The 19,628-nt window shown below is 38.9% G+C and overlaps 1 protein-coding gene and 1 pseudogene across 1 annotated transcript; one reads left to right on the forward strand and one right to left on the reverse strand.

The window, feature by feature from the left end:
* The first annotated feature begins 13,620 nt into the window (after positions 1-13,620).
* Positions 13,621-14,360, forward strand: LOC129376553 (gastrula zinc finger protein XlCGF8.2DB-like; annotated as a pseudogene).
* A 2,626-nt stretch (positions 14,361-16,986) lies between these two features.
* Positions 16,987-17,901, reverse strand: LOC129376550 (gastrula zinc finger protein XlCGF8.2DB-like; the record flags this gene model as incomplete). The annotated part of the gene is made up of 1 exon (XM_055056152.1): positions 16,987-17,901. A coding segment is annotated over one exon (915 nt), but the record flags the coding sequence as incomplete, so codon positions are not given.
* Between the last annotated feature and the right edge of the window lie 1,727 nt (positions 17,902-19,628).

A 19,628-nucleotide genomic window follows, 5' to 3' on the forward strand; every position in this document is an offset into this window, starting at 1 on the left:
TATTTATTTAATATTCCAGCTGGAACAATGTTCTTCCTGTGTATTTTCTTCTGAAGTATTTGGTGCATTACTGAGTAAGTGATCATAACACCTAATTCAATATTCAGTGTCTCCTCAGACTGACAAAAGTATAACAGTTATGTGAATATTCTGGTATTTTAAAGAGTATTACTGAAATTATTGATACCAATAAGGAGTTTGGTTTAGAGGCCAAATTTACCACAAGGGCCAATGTGATCGGTTTCATGACGACACTTAAAAAAGAATGAAACAAAACGACAGATCAATATTTATAATTTGATATAATTAATGAGCCAAAGAGCCTCTTGAGTCTCCAGAGATCCAGGTTGCAGAAACCTGGCAGATTGAACAGCAGCTAAAAGTGCAGCAATTTATTAAAGTAAAATTAGGAAGGTTAAATAAATCTACCTCTAAATATTAACTAAAGGCTTTAAATTTAAACCAACAGAACAATAAAAGCATCCTGGTTAACTTTATACTTATCTGAAATATCTTTATAAAAATAGACAATATATATGTTACTTTCACAGAATCAGGATTTTATTAGTTATTGCAAGAACAACAAAACATCATCAGTGTTTTCTCCAGACTGATCTATTGTAACTAAACCACAGGAGTCAAACTCCAGTCCTCAAGGTGACCTGCAGTGTTTAGATGAGCCACAGGTACAAAACACTGCAATGAAATCACCATAATTACCTCCTCCTTGTGTGGATCAGATCTGCAGAGCCTTAATGACCTAATTACTCTATTCAGGTGGTGCAGCAGAGGCTCAGCTAAAGGTTTCAGGGCATCAGCCCTCCAGGACTTTAAAAGAAGAGACTCAGCAGAAAATTTAAAGCCAAACTAATAATCACTTCCAGTTTCTTCAGCACAGCAACAGTGAAACACGTGAAAAATAAAAACAGAGCAAATGTCTGGCTTTACTTTTCCTCTTGAAGACTGTTTTGCAGTTTAGTTAAATATTTCTGTGTTTTCAGTAAAAATGTCTTCAGTTCAGCCTCAGAGAGTTTATCAAGCAGCAGGAAACTCCTGCTGAAGAAACATTCACAGAGTGGAAAGAAATCAACGTTAAGATGGAGGAAGAGATGGACGATCAGCGCAGACTGATGGATTTTACCCGGATACCCAAGATCATCTTGCACCGGATAGGTACGAAACAGCTGCAGTAGCTGTCATTATTTTAATTGATTGTATACATTGATATTGATTTAATTGGTGAATCAATAAAACCAGAGCACACAGAGCATGCTCATTGCTCTGTGATAGTTCTGTGCTGCCTGGCTTCATGCAGGAGGAGAAAAACTGAGAACTGTCACAGTGTTGGTTATTTCTGCTTGTTGCTCCTTGGTCTGTGTTCATGATGGAGCGTTGTTTACCACTAGTGCATTGTCTTAATTGCTATGTTTAACCTCCTGAGACCTGGGATTTTGTTTGATGTGCATTTTTTATGTCTCCTTACTATTTGGGATTAGTCTGACCTAATTTTAGTTGAAATTACATTTTAGCTTTCTATGTGCTCTTGAACTATGTCAAAACCATATGAGGACAATGGGTCTGTTTTTTGCATATAAATTTTTTCCTTTACCATTTGGGATCAAAAGGACCCAATTAGCCTAAAAATGAAATTTTAGCTTTCTACAATAAGTGGTTATCTCAAAACCAAATGTCCTCATACGAGGACATCGGTCTATCTGTGTGACGATAAGACCATTAAATCAATGTCATTATTTACATCTGTGTTTCACAGGATGTACATTTACGCTGCTTTCTGTCCAGACTTTCACAATGAAGACACCATTGGTTAACAAAGTACAAAGGTTTATTTTATACTGTCAAACACAAAAGTGCAGATAAAAGTGCAAAGTCTATGATCTTCATTATGAACATGTCATAGCGAACTCATCATTCTGTCTGATAAGTCTACCCCACCCGTCTTTGCATTGTACTCCTGTACAATATTTGGTCGTCTGATGGTTAAGTAGCATTTGTCCTACTTGGACCATCGCTGGCAGGTGTCCTCTGGCTCCTTAGCGTGGACAGCAGAGAGCATCAGGACAGGCTTGTTGTCAAACCATTTCACTACATTCAGTTTCCCATCTCCCCTGACAACTGATGCGGAGGACCGGAGGTACATCTGCCTTGCTGCTTCATGATCTTGTCACTTGGAAGCTTCTGCATTGGTTTTGGGATCCTGTTCTTCATGACTGTACCAGTTAGGTTCACCTAAAAACAAAACCAATTAGATCATCTCAAAGTGATGTAGCAAGGACAATTTTTTATGGCAGCCATCTTGACAGAAAACAGGGAAAACCTGCACCATTTTTGGAGGATGAGTCTTATTTTAAGTGTAATAAGACTTATTTTAAGTGTAATAAGACTTATTTTCACTAGAATTAGACATTTTGACTAGAAAAAACACAAATGCTCTTGGAAACATTTTACGTTTTTGCACTGAAGCTAGACTTGATGTCCTCAAACAAGTACGTCATGTTTACAGACGTTGTAGCTTGCTAATATTACTCAAATATCAAAATTAGCATGCCAGGTGGAGCTACAGACATTATTGTGCACAAATAAACTAGTTTCAATCATAAAATTAGATTAGGATTTTTACCTTGTCCATGTTTCTGTCGGGAGCTGCCGTAGAAGAAATTGGCCGTCATCCCCGCCATGCTGGTTTGTTTGTTTTTTTCAAATGAGTGTAATTTCATTGTGAGGCCACTAGGTGGTGCGGTCATGCCGCCCAGATGAGGACAATTGGTCAAAATTTGCATAAATTATGGTGCAGAACAGCAAAATGTAATGTCCTCATATGAGGATGCGGGGTCTGAGGAGGTTAAATATGGGAATCCTTTCCTCTTTCATCCAGTTTTCACTCTGCGCCGTTGTTGTTTTTTTTATTTTTAACCAGTGTTGTGAAAAACCATCATGCATTCTAAACCGATAGACCAAAAACGTGCAAGCGCACGAGCACAAATCAGCCAACACAAAGCAATCAGACTTTACGTTTTTTATTCTTTTTTAGCGCTAAAAAAAAAGAGACGCTTACCATCACAGACTAGAATTGAAAACCAGCGGCCCCGTGTCTATACAGAATGTTTAAAAACGGGAAGATTCGTTGCTTATGATCTAAGAACACGCCAGTGGTCATCCGATGTCCTGCGTCACCTAAATCTCTTTTGCTTGGAGATGGGAGTGAGGAGATGATTCAGTTTCTGTATCTGTTACAAATACAAAGGCCTTTGTGTGAAAGTATGAGAGTGTAATGTGTGTAGAAGCATATGTGTGTATTTGACCTTGGTAAGCGCCTCAACAACTCCCCCTTTCGGTCTCAAAGAGACCACACAAATTAAGAGGGCTCTCCATCCTGAGTAGACATTGCCCCTAAACATCCCCCGAGGCTCATTACCGATGTTGACCCGTCTTCAAACTTTGCTGTTGTCTTTCATGCCATTTCATTGTTGGGGGTAAAACAGATAGGGCTCCCCACGCCTCCGAAGGCGGCGGATCGAAATCACAATGTCCCTCTTACAGGCTAAACAATAACATTAAAAAATATAAATAAAATGTTAAAGGACGTTTAATTGTTAGAAGAAAATGTGAGTGTTAATGAACTATAAATGAGTGCATTTTTTTCAAATAATATGTGAATGTTAATAAACTGTGACATTAATAAAATGTTAAAAATGAGTAATAGTTATATAATTTAAAATCTATTAGTAAAATGTTAAAGAATGATAAATGTACAGTGACGAAATGTTAAGGTAATACTGTAAATCTCAACAAAATATAAGCCGAATAATAGTTACAAAAATGCAAAATGCCTAAAGTGTTAGGTAATAGATTCAATGAACCAAAAGTTAATAAGATAAACTTTAATATGAAGAAATGTTAGACAATACTTAAAAAGAGAAAATGCAAACAACGAAATGTGAAGATCTCAGGCTTCAGTATGGCGTTTCACATGTAAATTGGTACATCAATCACGCAAGGCTCCTACAGTCTCACATTTCGGCACACCCAGAAAAGATTAGACTTTATTCACTAAACACTGGAAAGTTGAAGTTCCACGGTCGTTTTACGTCCAGGGGGTCGGACTCCCCGGACTGCTCCTGCATGGTTTTTACTCAGGGCCTTGAGTCCTTCCAGCGTCTTGGTCACCGTTCCATCAGGCGCTGTGTGATTTGGGACAAAGACGCAACAGCGACCTCCAAAAATAGCACAAACCTTCAATTGCATCTGTAGTTAAATTACTTAAGCTCAGCACATTATAATGAATATAATTGATTCTGTCTACATGTTTGTTGGATGGTATCCATAGGAAAATACTCTCAAAACCTTCAACAACCTGGTCCCTAGTTTGTATTGGTCTGGAACTCCCCGGGGAACACCAATGCTGTCAATATAAGTGGATGAATTTGTGGTAAAATCAAATGCGCTGCGCTTTACTCGTGAGGAGATGCTGTCAATCAGGGGTTGTTGTTCTCCTACCATTATGGCATGGGCTCAAAGTCTGACCATAGCACAAACGCACAAACCCCAAACATCAGATCGAATCAAAGGAGCGGGCTCAGTATACATTCTAGGTCGTCCAGCTGCGCAGGCCACACAATTAGACATTTGGTATTGTTGCACTGTTGCAGTTAACCAGTTTAATCACAAATTGGTTCCTGTATAACCTGTTGCTAACATGATCACATCAGCAGGAGTCAATTTAAAGTAGTCAAAAGTTAGTACACCCCCAGTCTTTTTATCTAAAAAGGCAGTCCCAATTTCAGGTTCATTGTTTGGTTTTGTCAGGAGGTTTAATTTGAATCACTTTTAGGGGGTCTTCCCGGCTTGCCTCAGGTCCGAGCACAATGCTAGGGTTGCCATCATGTAGTGACTTCTGCACACCATGCAGTGATAAAAGGAGTGGATTCTCTGTGGGTGTTCTGGGACCTGGAAAGCTTTGTCCGGTGGTGAGCTCAAATGGTGTCAGTCCCGTTCTGGAGTTGATTGAACACCTGATGGACATCAGAGCCAGAGGTAATGCATCAACCTAATTCAATTTTGTTTGTGCACAAACCTTAGCCAATTTTGTTTTCCAGTTCTGGTTCATTGTTTCTGCTTTTCCTTGAGATTGTGGGCGGTACACTGTTCCAAACCTGTGTTTTAGACCGAGGTGGGCCTCCACTGTTTGCAGGTCCTTGTTTTTAAAGTGGGTTCCATTGTCCAACCTGATTTTCTCTGGGAAAGCCGTGCCTGGGATGTAATGGTTAATTAGACATTTTATCACTGCCTTCTGTCCTCCTTTGCTGCTGGCCAGGCTTCTGGCCACCCTGTGAAAGCAACACAACTCAAACCAGCAAATATCTTTTGCCTTACACTGTGTTCACCATGTCTGTGAAATCCAACACAATCTCTTTCCCTGCACATGTAAGTAGAGGAGACTGTCCCTGTTGGGGATATAAAGTTTTTTTAGGGTTGAACTGTGCACACATTACACAATTTTTCACAAAATGTTTCACCATGTCAAGCATGTAGGGTGCCACCATTCTTTAAGGTTGTGCATCATCTGTTTAGTCCCCACATGTCCAACAGCTCCTGTTTTTTTCCCAGGGGGCAGAATTAGCCTGCCAACTGGGCCCCTTCAGCATCTATTTGTTTCAGTGACGCCCCTGTGCTTCCACATGTTTTTCTCTTCAAGTGACGCCCCCTTTTGGCATCTTTTCACCTCTTCCAGTGTCAATTTGTCTTTTAATTCCTCCTCTGAGGAACACACCATGGCCAAATCTGTGTGTCTGAAACAACTGTCTCACCTCTGGTCCCATCAGAGGAGCTGCTTCCAGGTCTGGTCTTACCTTCTCTGTCTTTGCCACCAGCTCTGCACACTCGTGTGGTTCTCCTTCTGCAAAACAGTCTGCCATGTTTATGCCTGCATGTGTGAATGAAATGTTTGGAGCTTGGCTATCCCAACTGCATGTTGTGTGCAAGGGTGATGCCTTTTTCCCATGTCGTCCATCAGTACTTTTCTCTCTCCCCCTTTTTTCTGGAACAAAACTCCGTTAACAGCCAGTTTTGTTACAGAAACATCAAGGAAAAACAGCAAGGTGTAGTCCGGGAGGGACTACACCTGTATTTACAGTATTTACCGTACCTTTTTTCTCCACTGGGAGAATGGGAGTGTTCCAAACAGACTGTGAGGGTTCCAGCACGCCAGCCTCAATTAGCCCTGTTATTGTTTCTGTGATGCCCTGTTCAGCTGCGGGTTTGTGTGGATACTGAGGAATCCAGAGGGGTCTCTCAGAGTCCACCTGAAATGGAATAGGAGAACAGGAAACAAGCCCAACATCCGTAGGCGATTCTGCCCAGAGAGAAGCAGGCAGAGATGTTATCATTTGTTTTGCTAAAGGGTGTTCAAATTTTCTTTCTACCATGACGTCTGAAAGCTTGTTCATGATGGAGCTCTACTGTTTCAGACATTGAAAAACTGATCTTGTATGTGTCAAGAGAGGGGGAGAAAAACAAATCTAGCGCTGCGGTGACAATTCAGTCTGTGGCTGCCAGTGACCGTTTAACCACGCCGCCCAGTTCTTTAGCTTGATGCTCAGGGTGCAAAGAGAGAGATGTGAGGCACAGCTTCTTCAGACATTTGATACCACTCTGATTGTGTTCTGTAAGACAGGCAGCAGGAGCCACAAAAATATCTGAAATTTTTACCTCCCAGGTCGTTTTCCCCAAGAGGAAAAGAAAGCTTCCTGGTACCACTCGGAGTTGTCCCTGTCGTAGAAAAGGGTGACACGAGGGGGGCCAGGCGGTGAGACATAGGGACGTAGAGCCAGGATCCAGGGCTTCCAGGTCATGAACGTTGACATCAGGCTGCTGGAGGGTAAGGTCGTTAGGAGGCCCCAGTAGAGGTCAGCACAGTCAGACACCACTGGTTGAATGAGAAACTGTCCATCAGTGTGGAAATTTCCACCAGGAAGGGAGGTGCCATCCGGAAAAGCAACATTTAGTCCATCAGCAGAACACATGACTGTGGCTCGCATCTTTATCAGCAAGTCTCTCCCTAGCAAATTGATAGGAGCTAACAAAAAATGTTTCATTTGTTGCTTGCCCAACCTGAAGGTCAGAGGCGTAGTGAATGGCAGACTCTGTTCAGTCCCTGAGAAACCTGTTAAAGATACAGTTTGTGATGTCAGACAAAAAAGAGGGACGGAGTTCAGTGTGGAATGTGTGGCTCCGGTGTCAACAGTGCCCACGCTGTCCCTGGGGTTCTCAGGGGTGTGTCAGTAGGCACCCTGTGTGGGCTCCATGTCCCACTGAGAGTACTGTACGGGTCCATTTGGTGCGGGAATGACACCTGGATTGTGAAGTATAACACCTGGTTGACCTTGTGGTATGCCCCAGCATTGCCGGGCCCAATGTCCAGGGCAGCCACAGGAGTAACATACGTCATGCCCTTTAGACCATCCACCCCTTGCTCCACGGCCTCGTCCCAAGCCTCTCCGTCCACGACCAACCCCACGCCACCCTTCTCCATGAGGGGGTCCTCCATGCCTGTTTTGAGGATACATAAAAGGATAGAGAGAGAGAGGAGCAGGTCCTCCCACATATTGATTAGTGTTTTGCATGTAATTTGGAACCCCTCCCTGAATATGTGTACCTTGTGATGGGGGTCCTGTTGCTGCAGCTGCCTTCGTCACATATTCTCTTTTATTATTTATTTTTCAATCGGTTTTTGTTTTTCTTCCTGCAATTGGAGTTTCAGCAACTGATTCTCTAAATCCTTAGTGTCAGACTGTTCTTTTTTCTTATTTTTTTAACTTGTTCTGTGTGCCTTTAATCGGTAATGAAGAACGTGTCTCTCCCATCTGACATGTTCACACCTGTTCAGGGACACCTTTTACATTACAGTTAAGTTTGTGTGTGGGCCTTTAGGGTTAACTGTGGTTTGTTTGAGCCAGGTTTCTGCAGATTTATTTATCTGCAGAAACTCTTTGGGATCCATGTTACAATCCCATTCAAATTTAGTGATTAGGGTGATTGTTGCTAAGGAAACTGCTGTTTAATTGCTGGAGTCAAAGGTGTAATGACTAGGTGTACTGCAGTTGAATTATTTCCACTTCTCTCAGGACCTGACATGCATCTGCTTATTATTGCTCTAAAATCACCCATAGCCAGAGTCATTCCTGATGTTAGCTGATCTAACTCTGCTCCCTCCTGCAGTGATACTGGGCTGGTTTTGACAGTGTCTCATCTGTTCAGCCTTATCACTCAAGTCCTGTAACCTCTGAGCAGACTTAAGAAAGGTGATGTTTAACTGTGACCAAACTATAGGGTCCTGTGCGGACATTCGAGGTTTGTCAGGGGTTTGATCTAATACCGTCCATTGTGGAGTTGTATTCACACTGGATGCGCCTGATGAGTCCTGCGAGGGGCTGTCTCTGCCTCGACTGCCAAAGTCCCCTCTGTAATGTTAATTATGGCATATATGCCTCTTGGGGGCGAGTTACGTCTCCCGTGTATATGGGGGTGCAAGTGAAATCTGTGTATTCAGTCCGTGTTCAGAGCTGGTGGTAGCTTCCTGTTTTTTGTGTTCAAATGCATGAGAGATTCCCTGCCATGAAACTAATAGTTTTTCTCTCTGCCTGACCTCTGTCTCTGCTTTCTCTCTGTCTTTTTGCAGCCTAGTCTAGTGAGAATTCTGCTTCTGCTTCTTGCTGCATGGCTTCGATCAGTTTTTCCCTTAGCATCATTTATCCCTTTTAGCAAGTATTTTCCCAATGGTTGTCTATCAAGTTTCCTCCTTTCTCCTGCACCAGAACTTCTATCCCTTTTTTCAGTTTTGCTTTTTCCTTCTTATTCTGATCTTCATTATGCTCCACCAAATAAGTTGTTAATGCGTCTGTTTGCTCACCGAGCGCAACCCAAGGCCCAGTGCCCCACTTTGAATCGTATTTCTCCTGTTCAAGCACACACTCCATTTTTTTTTATTTTTATTTTTTTAAGACTCAGAAATCACCTCTTTTCTCCTCCTTTTTTTTTTTTAACAATTCTGCTCGCACGGCAGCGAGAAAACCAACACAGCAGATAAAATCAAAAACCTTAACAAATCTCAATCTCTAAATGCCAACCATGGTTTCAAAACACATTGCAATGAACAGAAAACGCTACATTTAGAAGTGAAATGTCTGCTCAGCGGCAGAGGCTTACACACACAACAGACAGACACACACACAACTTCACATAGAAATGGATCCACGCTTTTACAGCTCTTATTTTTGCCCTCTTTTGTCAACCATTATTACTTTTTAACTTAACTTCATCTATAATACTTTAGAGGGTCAGATTGCGATCAACCTTAAACCTTTATCTTAAACCTTTATCTTAAACCTTTATCTTAAACTTTTATCTTAAACTTTTATCTTAAACTTTTATCTGAAACCTTTATCTTAAACTTTTATCTTAAACTTTTAACTCAACTTTTAACTCAACTTTTATCTTGAACTTCTATCTGAACTTTTAACTTAACTTTTCAACTTTTAACTCAACTTTTTAATTAACTTTTATCTTCAACTTTTAACTTCAACTTTTATCTTCAACTTTTATCTTAACTTTTATCTTAACTTTTATCTTCAACTTTTATCTTCAACTTTTATCTTCAACTTTTATCTTCAACTTTTATCTTAACTTTTATCTTAACTTTTATCTTCAACTTTTATCTTCAACTTTTATCTTCAACTTTTATCTGAAACCTTTATCTTAAACTTTTATCTTAAACCTTTGTCTTAAACTTTTATCTTAAACCTTTATCTTAAACTTTTATCTTAAACCTTTGTCTTAAACTTTTATCTTAAACTTTTAAATCAACTTTTAACTCAACTTTTATCTTGAACTTCTATCTGAACTTTTAACTTAACTTTTCAACTTTTAACTCAACTTTTTAATTAACTTTTATCTTCAACTTTTAACTTCAACTTTTATCTTCAACTTTTATCTTAACTTTTATCTTAACTTTTATCTTCAACTTTTATCTTCAACTTTTATCTTCAACTTTTATCTTCAACTTTTATCTTCAACTTTTATCTTCAACTTTTATCTTAACTTTTATCTTCAACTTTTATCTTCAACTTTTATCTTCAACTTTTATCTTAACTTTTATCTTAACTTTTATCTTAACTTTTATCTTAACTTTTATCTTCAACTTTTAACTTAACTTTTATCTTCAACTTTTAACTTAACTTTTATCTTCAACTTTTAACTTAACTTTTAACTTAACTTTTATCTTCAACTTTTAACTTAACTTTTAACTTAACTTTTAACTTAACTTTTAACTTAACTTTTATCTTCAACTTTTATCTTAACATTTATCTTAACATTTATCTTAACTTTTATCTTCAACTTTTAAACTTAACTTTTATCTTCAACTTTTATCTTAACATTTATCTTAACTTTTATCTTAACATTTATCTTAACTTTTATCTTAACTTTTATCTTAACTTTTATCTTCAACTTTTATCTTAACTTTTATCTTAACTTTTAACTTTTTTATCTTAACTTTTAACTCAACTTTTAACTTAACTTTTAACTTAACTTTTATCTTCAACTTTTATCTTCAACTTTTAAACTTAACTTTTATCTTCAACTTTTAACTTAACCTTTATCTTAACTTTTAACTTAACTTTTATCTTCAACTTTTATCTTAACTTTTAACTTATGCTGGACAGCTTTCACCGCTTCTTGTGTTTCTCAAGCTGACTCAGATTGGCTCACTGTTCTGTTTACGAGGGCAGTACTCCCCGGGGTAAAACCAGACAAAACCCAGCCTTTACCTTTGCCGTGTCCGGCAGAAGGGGGGACGGCCAGTTCCCACTGCTTCCAGCCAATCAACCTTTACTTTCTTTCTTTTTTATTTTCTTTTTTTATGCTCCTATGAATAATGAAACACTTTGACAAACCAGCGGAAAGCAGTACTATAATCAAATAACAACTTAGACAACTCAGTGAAAAGCAATATTGACAACGGCTGATAACTGGAATTTAGACAACCCAGGGAAACAGTACAATGGTGTGTATTAAGGAAAAAGCTTCCTCACCTTTTGTGGGCCCAACACCAGAGTACTTTATCCGGCAGGCTGCGCCCAAACGGCCAGTCCAATCTCTGCTCGTGTCTCAACACGCAACCATCCTCTGCTACCAATTGTTGTGAAAAACCATCATGTATTCTAAACCCGATAGACCAAAAGCGTGCAAGCGCACGAGCAGCAAATCAGCCAACACAAAGCAATCAGACTTTACGTTTTTTATTCTTTTTTAGCGCTAAAAAAAGAGACGCTTACCATCACAGACTAGAATTGAAAACCAGCGGCCCCGTGTCTATACAGAATGTGTTTAAAAACAGGAACATTCGTTGCTTATGATCTAAGAACACGCCCAGTGGTCATCCGATGTCCTGCGTCACCTAAATCTCTATTTGCTTGGAGATGGGAGTGAGGAGATGATTCAGTTTCTGTATCTGTTACAAATACAAAGGCCTTTGTGTGAAAGTATGAGAGTGTAATGTGTGTAGAAGCATATGTGTGTATTTGACCTTGGTAAGCGCCTCAACACAATATATATTGTTGTTTAGTTGCCATGAGAGAGGGAGTTGATTCCAGATTTCAGGATCAGAGTTCAATAGATATTCCAAATGTTTAATATTTTATCAAATGTTTTTGAGATTGATTGATGTATTTTGTTGATGATTATTCAGATCTTTTAGTGTTTTTTTATCATAATCTATCTTCTGCCTTTGACCTTTCTCCTGATGATAACAAAATACATCAATCAATCTCAAAAACATCTGATAAAATATCAGTCAAATTCAAAAATACTCTTTTGACCCCAAATTGAAATTAAATGTTGAAGCTCATATGAATTCAGATTTTTTAAAGAGTTATTGTTGTTTAATGTTGTCCATGTAAACCTATTCACACCAGTAGAGTCTAAAAAAATCAACTTCAAAACATCAGGAAATGATGTAAAACACCACTAATGTGTATCTACATGTTTCAGTGGATCGGTGTAATAAATCGACCTGAACAGGATAACTTATCTGCTCCTGCTGATTGGTTTAAAGGCTCACATTGATTTCCAATATCAGTCAGTGAGGCGGCGCACCTCGTTGTTTGGGTCTCAAACCGGATCCGGCTGCATCTCTTCCATGTTTAAATTCTGCTCTGCTTTATCCTGCTGCTTTTTCTCCAGCAGTTTACCCCTTAATCCTCACATCTGACTCTCACGGTGGATTTCAATCCACAGTTTTCTCTCACTTTCCCCCTGATAAGGTTTGCTCAGCACTTTCACTTCAGTGCCGCTAAATAGTGAACCATTTATAGTGAAACGATACACAGACCGGCAGCTTGTGCTCATTAAATGTGTGCAGCGATACGCTCCTATTTCATAAGATCTTGTTCTGTTTAGATTTTTTGCATTTTAATTTATGCAATAAGTGAACCATTTATAGTGAAACAATACACAGATACAAAGAAGGCTGACAGGAATCTGCTAAGGAAAGACATTCAACAAATATCGTCGGGTCCGGGAATCAAACCCCTGACGGCCGTGTGGAGGATTGAAGGCCTCCAAACGTGGGTTGCGCTACTACAGCACGACCCCTGATGAAGAACATTTTCATTTTAGTTTTGTTAAACTGAAGGGTTCATTGTGTGACCTCATATTTTGACTTTTTTGTCCAGATCTCCCACAATGCAGTGTGTGCAAAGAGGAGGAGGATCTAAATGAGCTCAGAAACCCGGAGAGAAACTTCACTTCAGATCAAGATCATCCAGAACCTCTGCAGATAAAACTGGATCAAGAGGAACCAGAACCTCTGCAGATAAAACTGGAACAAGAGGAACCAGAACCTCTGCAGATAAAACTGGAACAAGAGGAACCAGAACCTCTGCAGATAAAACTGGAACAAGAGGAACCAGAACCTCTGCAGATGAAAGTGGATCAAGAGGAACCAGAACCAGAACCTCTGCAGATGAAACGGGAACAAGAGGAACCAGAACCTCTGCAGATAAAATGGGATCAAGAGCAACCAGAACCTCTGCAGATGAAACTGGATCAAGAGGAACCAGAACCTCTGCAGATAAAACAGGAACAAGAGGAACCAGAACCTCTGCAGATGAAATGGGAACAACAGGAACCAGAACCTCTGCAGATGAAACTGGATCAAGAGGAGCCAGAACCTCTGCAGATGAAACAGGAACAAGAGGAGCCAGAACCTCTGCAGATGAAATGGGAACAACAGGAACCAGAACCTCTGCAGATGAAACTGGATCAAGAGGAACCAGAACCTCTGCAGATGAAACTGGATCAAGAGGAACCAGAACCTCTGCAGATTAAACAGGAACAAGAGGAACCAGAACCTCTGCAGATCAAAGAGGAAGAGGAGCAACTTTCCATCAGTCAGATGAAGAGAATCTTGTGATGAAACAGGAAACTGATGACATTTTGAACAAACAGCAGAAAAACTCAACAGAGACTTCAGAACAAGAAACGCACATGAAAGCTCAACCAGACCAAAATCTATATTCTTGTAAAATTTGTGATGAAACCTTTTCTCAAAATAGTTCCTTGATGAATCACAAGAAAACTCACACGGCTAAGAAACATTTCAAATGTTCCACCTGTGGAAAAAGTTACCCTTACAAGAGTCGTTTAAATGATCACATGAGAATTCATACAGGTGAAAAACCGTTCACTTGTCCAGATTGTGGAAAAGGTTTCCGTCTAAACGACTCTTTAAACAGACACAAGAGAATTCACTCGGGTGAGAAACCTTACACCTGCAAAACCTGTGGGAAAAGTTTTTTGTTTAAATCTCAGTTACTTGCTCATATGACGATTCATACAGGTGAGAAACCTTTCTCATGCGAGACCTGTGGAAGAAGATTTCTGAGGAAATCTCAGTTAGTTAATCACATCAGAATTCACACAGGTGAGAAACCTTTCTCATGTGAGACCTGTGAAAAAAGTTTCACTCAAAAGCAAAGCTTAACTGCTCACATGAGATCTCACACGGGTGAGAAGCCTTTCTCATGTGGGATTTGTGGAAAAAGTTTCACTCAAAAACAGCACTTAACTTCTCACAACAGAATTCACACTGGTGAGAAGCCATTCTCATGTGAGGCCTGTGGAAAATGTTTCCCTCATAAAAAAAGTTTAACTGTTCACATGAGATCTCACACAGGTGAGAAACCTTTCTCATGTGGGATTTGTGGAAAAAGTTTCACTCAAAACAGAGCTTAACTTCTCACATGAGAATTCACACTGGTGAGAAGCCATTCTCATGTGAGGCCTGTGGAAAATGTTTCCCTCATAAAAAAAGTTTAACTGTTCACATGAGATCTCACACAGGTGAGAAACCTTTCTCATGTGGGATTGTGGAAAAGGTTTCTCTCACAAACACAACTTAACTTCTCACATCAGAATTCACACAGGTGAGAAGTAGCTTGCATTGATTTATCAGCTGGCTGATTCATAAATGTTGATTTCCTTAATTTTGGGACATTGGTGAGCAGCAGATACATGCATGTGAAGCTGATCTGATTCCTCAACGTTATTGACCTCAGCCACTGTTCTGTTCTCCGCTGTGAGGTTTGACTATTAGACCAGCTCACCATGTCATGTCTGCACCCTTAGTGAAAAGCGAGCAAAATGTTTTGTGTATAGATCCAGTTTAAGTCATCACATGAAGATTCACACGGGTTGGAAGCTTTTATTTTGTAGATTCAGTAGAAAAAGGTTCACTCTAAATAAATGTAACTGTTCACATGAGAACTTGCACAGGTTTGATGGCACAATGTGAACCTCAAGATTCTCAGTAAGTTGCTGTTTGGAAGTGGAGTAATTGCAACCGACTTAAATTCTTAAATGTAGCAGGTTTTGCTTACAAAGCATTTTAATCTGGATATTTAGCTGAAATTCTAAAAAATTAATTTTATTCTTCCAGTTTTATATTTCCATTTTACTGAATGAGACTGAGGGAGAGATCGTCTAACAAACAATGAGTTTGAATGCTTTGAGATTTAGACTTCTGAAATTTTGGAGTCTTTATTGTGTTTTTATCCTTTGTACATATTTTTATTTTAATGATTTGGAGAAATGGATGCATTTCTTTGACATGGTTTTAAATAAATTTTCTGCTTACAAAATGGTTTGATGATGTGGATTGAATTTCAGATAAAAAAAATCATTGAAACTTTTCTATAATTTTAGATGATAAAGTATCATAATGATGGTCTTTTTCTATTTTTCTGTTTAGTCAAAGACTGTGACAGAATCGATTTACATAAACATAGAGACTGAAATAAAACCTGTTTGAAACAAATAGTAAATCAGGAAAACCTTCATATATAAACAGTTAACTTCTCACATGTCATTAATTTGATTTCAGCACCTCTGAGATCTAGAATTATAAGGCTGAGATATCAAGGTAAACAAAGAGAACCCAGTAGCTGCTGGTAGGGGCCCTCCAGACATTATTACAAATATAAATAGAAACTGGTTTTATAACTTCAACATCAGACCTATGTTTTTATTCACAAGTGTACGTTAGAAAAAAATGAATTATTGCCCAAAATTTGACCGTTAGAGGTCACAGTTCAGCCCCGCTCTTCCTCGCCACGGACCCGGTGTCTGAACAACGTGGAGGCAGAAGGACTGGGAATCCTCATAATTAGACCAAGGGCAGCCAGACTCATTAGTTTTGCTAGGTGTTATATTTAGAGGCACAAGAAGGCCTCCTGACACAAAAGACTCAAGTTGAAAACAAAATAAACCCAAAAAGGGCTCTGGGGGCATCAAGGGTAAAAGGGGCAGGGCTCAAGCCCTCTCCAGACCCCCTCTGCATGTGCCTGCATATGAATGCTTGTCTTTCTAAGTTACCATCCAATAAAATATCTGAAAATACAATTTAAACGATGTTAGAAAAGTGGCTCTGCAAACTCCCGCATTATTACTTCCTGCACCTCCTGGTTTTAGCTGTAGATTGTTGATCCACTTTTCTATTTTTTAGGTGTTTTTTTCTAAATTAACTTCCTTGTGACCGACTACCTTCAAAACACAAAGATAAAGTTTTTCTTTCTCTCTTTTAGAATGGTTGGAACAACCACACATGGCACAGACTTAAGACATTTTGATGTTTAAGTCAAAATGCCTAAATGTGCTGCATTTACTTTCTGACCCCCACCTCCATGGTAAGGCATCGGTGCTACATCATCTGAAACCCAGCAATTTATGGGAAAAAAGAATAATACACTGCTTTAAAATGTAAAATACTTTATTTCAAGTCATACATGTAAAAGTCAACAATGTAAAAGCTGAACTCAATAACTACATGACACAGAACTGCAAGACACCTGAAATCCACAGAAATTAAACCTTCCTGAAGACATTCCCCTCTTTAACTTCAGTATCTAATGGGACACTGATGGGAACCTTAAGTACAAATGTGACTGAGAAATAAAACAAAAAACTGATTTTAGAAAAACAAAGCTGGTAGACAAAAATGGACCTCAAGTCTATCTTAGTACAAGACATTCAGAGCATCGACTTGGCTTTGGATGAACCGATATTTTTGTGCAGAATTGTTATGGATTTAATTATAAGTAAAGGTAAGATGGGAAAAACATGTTTTTGTTTAGTTTTTTTTAAAGAAATGTGCATTTTGTGGGCCACAGTCTGTATGTCTAAAGAATTCAGTAAAGTAGAAATGTTAGCTAATCTACCACAGCAATGATTTATTAATAAAACACTAAGACTAAAACAAACTACTGCAAAAAACTCAATGTTCTGTTCTGTGACCAAAATTCTTTATTTTTTATGTTAAATCCTAAAACATGGCATTGTTATCAGTTGCTATTGCAACGAGTCTGCATGTAGCTTGGGTGATGCAGAGTGAGAAAGTGGTTTAGGTTTCTCCCTTTGCTGTGGATCATAACACGAAACAATACCTACATTTCTAAGTTTCACCTGGTTACTACAGCTATGGATGACGTGTAAAAGAACGGTCTTTCTGCCCTCCAGCGTTGTATGCATGAGCAAAATTTCTGAGTAACCAATAACATACATGGTGTCTGTATTTATACATCGTAAAGTCTCACCGCACGTCACTGTTTTGCATCCATATGAATCTTTGTGTTTAAGTAATTGTTGTTTCATCCTGAAACTCTTTCCACAGGTCCCACATGAGAAAGGCTTCTCACCTGTATGAATTCTCATATGCCGAGTTAAAGTCCCTCTGACACTGAAACTCTTTCCACAGGTCTCACACCAGAAAGGCTTCTCACCTGTGTGACTTCTCATATGCCGAGTTAAAGTAACTCTGTCACTGAAACTCTTTCCACAGGTTGAACAAATGAAAGGCTTCTCACCTGTGTGAATTCTCATATGCCTAGTTAAAGTCGTTTTTTGTCTGTAACTCTTTCCACAAGTCCCACATGAGAAAGGCTTCTCACCTGTATGAATTCTCATATGCGCAGTTAAATTCGCTTTTACACTGAAACTCTTTCCACAGGTTGAACAAGTGAAAGGCTTCTCACCTGTGTGAATTCTCATATGCCTAGTTAAAGTCGTTTTTTGTCTGTAACTCTTTCCACAAGTCCCACATGAGAAAGGATTTTCACCTGTGTGATTATCATATGCTGAGTTAAAGCCGTTTTCATTGAAACTCTTTCCACAGGTCCCACAAGTGAAAGGCTTCTCACCTGTGTGAATTCTCATATGTTTAGTTAAAGTCCCTCTTTCATTGAAACTCTTTCCACAGGTTGAACAAGTGAAAGGTTTTACTCCTGTGTGAATTCTCATGTGTGTCTTCAAGTTACTGTTTCCAGAAAAGGTTTTATCACAAATTTTACAAGAATGTATTTTTTGCCCTTTGTGAGTTTTCTTCTGCGGTTTTTGTTTTTCAGCATCAGTTCTGTCTTTCTGCTGTTTGGTTTTCTCATATCTCTCCTTTGGTTTCTGTTCTTCCATTCTCTTTTTTGGGTCTTCAGAATTGCTTCCTTCCTGATCCTGGTTCTCAGTTTCTGCAGAGCCATGAGAGATGAGTTGGTTCCTCTGTGGTTTTGTGTCATTGAGAATCTCCTCTTCTTCACACACACAACATTGTGGAAGATCTGGGAAATAGACAAAAAAAAAAAAAGTTTTTTAAATGTCAATCAAACAAGAAATCCACTTTGATGCCTTCATGTATCGAAACAGGATTTTCTTAGGTTATTCTAAAATTACAATCTTACAAGAATGAACATTAACTCAACTAAGAAGTTAATGTTCTATGTTCTAGAACATAGGATGTTCTAGAATGGAACTATGACCAGAACTAGTTTCATTCTGGTCATTGCTCCATTCTAATGACCAGACTGGAACTAGACCTGAGTGAAAATGATGAATCTCCAGGTGAGCAAATAAGATGGCAATAGCTTAATCTAGTAGCTTCCTGACAAATATTACATAAAATCTTCTTCCTCCATGTAGAGAGAGGAAGAAGACGCCTACATGGAGGACGAGTCAGATGTTCAGGTCACCTGACTTTTGGACGTGTACCCTGACCACACACACGGTGTCGCAATCCGACTGGGAGATTGTGGACCAACGCTGGTGGTGATGCGGGCTGTGTGCCTGTAATGGGCGCAGGGGAAGTGCACCCATTATATGTCACCAGATATATATCACATTAAAGAGTGACATAAAATGCCTAAAGGGAAACCATAAAGTAATTTTTAATCTCACCCGCTGATATTGTCAGACATTGCTCCGCTCACACACTCAACACAAACGTTCAAAAGCACAACTAAATCTCAGCCTTTACTTTCCTGGATTCACAGCAGAATTGGTAGCATTGGGTGATTGTTGTTAATCGCACACATGCAGAAAATAATGGCAAAATGAACCAATGGAAAATATTTAGACTTAGAGAGTCTTAGACTTAGACTTGACTTTATTGATCCCTTGGGAAGACTCCCTCAGGAAATTATAGTTACCAGCATGAATATTGGACAATTTGGAAGATTAAATATGAAAGATGAAAATGTACAATGATAAAATTATTTAACGAGTTTATTTAAGACACAAGTTAGTTAATAAGTCATTTACTAAGTTTACATTATGAAAATGGAAATTTAGCAGCCAGACAAGACAGTTACTAAATATGCTTTTGATTGTTGTGATCATTATTATCACCTGGATCCACTTCCTGTCGTGTCACCATAAAATAATTCCCCAATGAAAGTGGAGGGCGGGGCTTTGGGCAGGTCTAACACTGACCTTCTTTAACTTAAATTTGAGCCGTTATTCTGTCAGAATAGCTGACATGCATTGAGTACAAATGAGCATTAAGAGGCGCTGTCAGCTCAGCATATGTGACAAGATACAAGAGAAAGTCAATAAATATTTTCTAGTGATAACTGGATGGATAGTAGCGTTGCTGTAAACAACTATTTCAGTAATTGAGTAATCTATTAATTATTCTTATGATTAATCAACTAATCAGATTAAAAATGTATAAAATAAAATTGGTAAATCTGCTATAACACCAGTGTTAATATCAGATATCAATATCAATCCAATTT

The sequence above is a fragment of the Poeciliopsis prolifica genome, unplaced genomic scaffold, assembly GCF_027474105.1.
Source record: "Poeciliopsis prolifica strain line A6 unplaced genomic scaffold, Auburn_PproV2 SCAFFOLD044, whole genome shotgun sequence".
Taxonomy (NCBI): domain Eukaryota; kingdom Metazoa; phylum Chordata; class Actinopteri; order Cyprinodontiformes; family Poeciliidae; genus Poeciliopsis; species Poeciliopsis prolifica.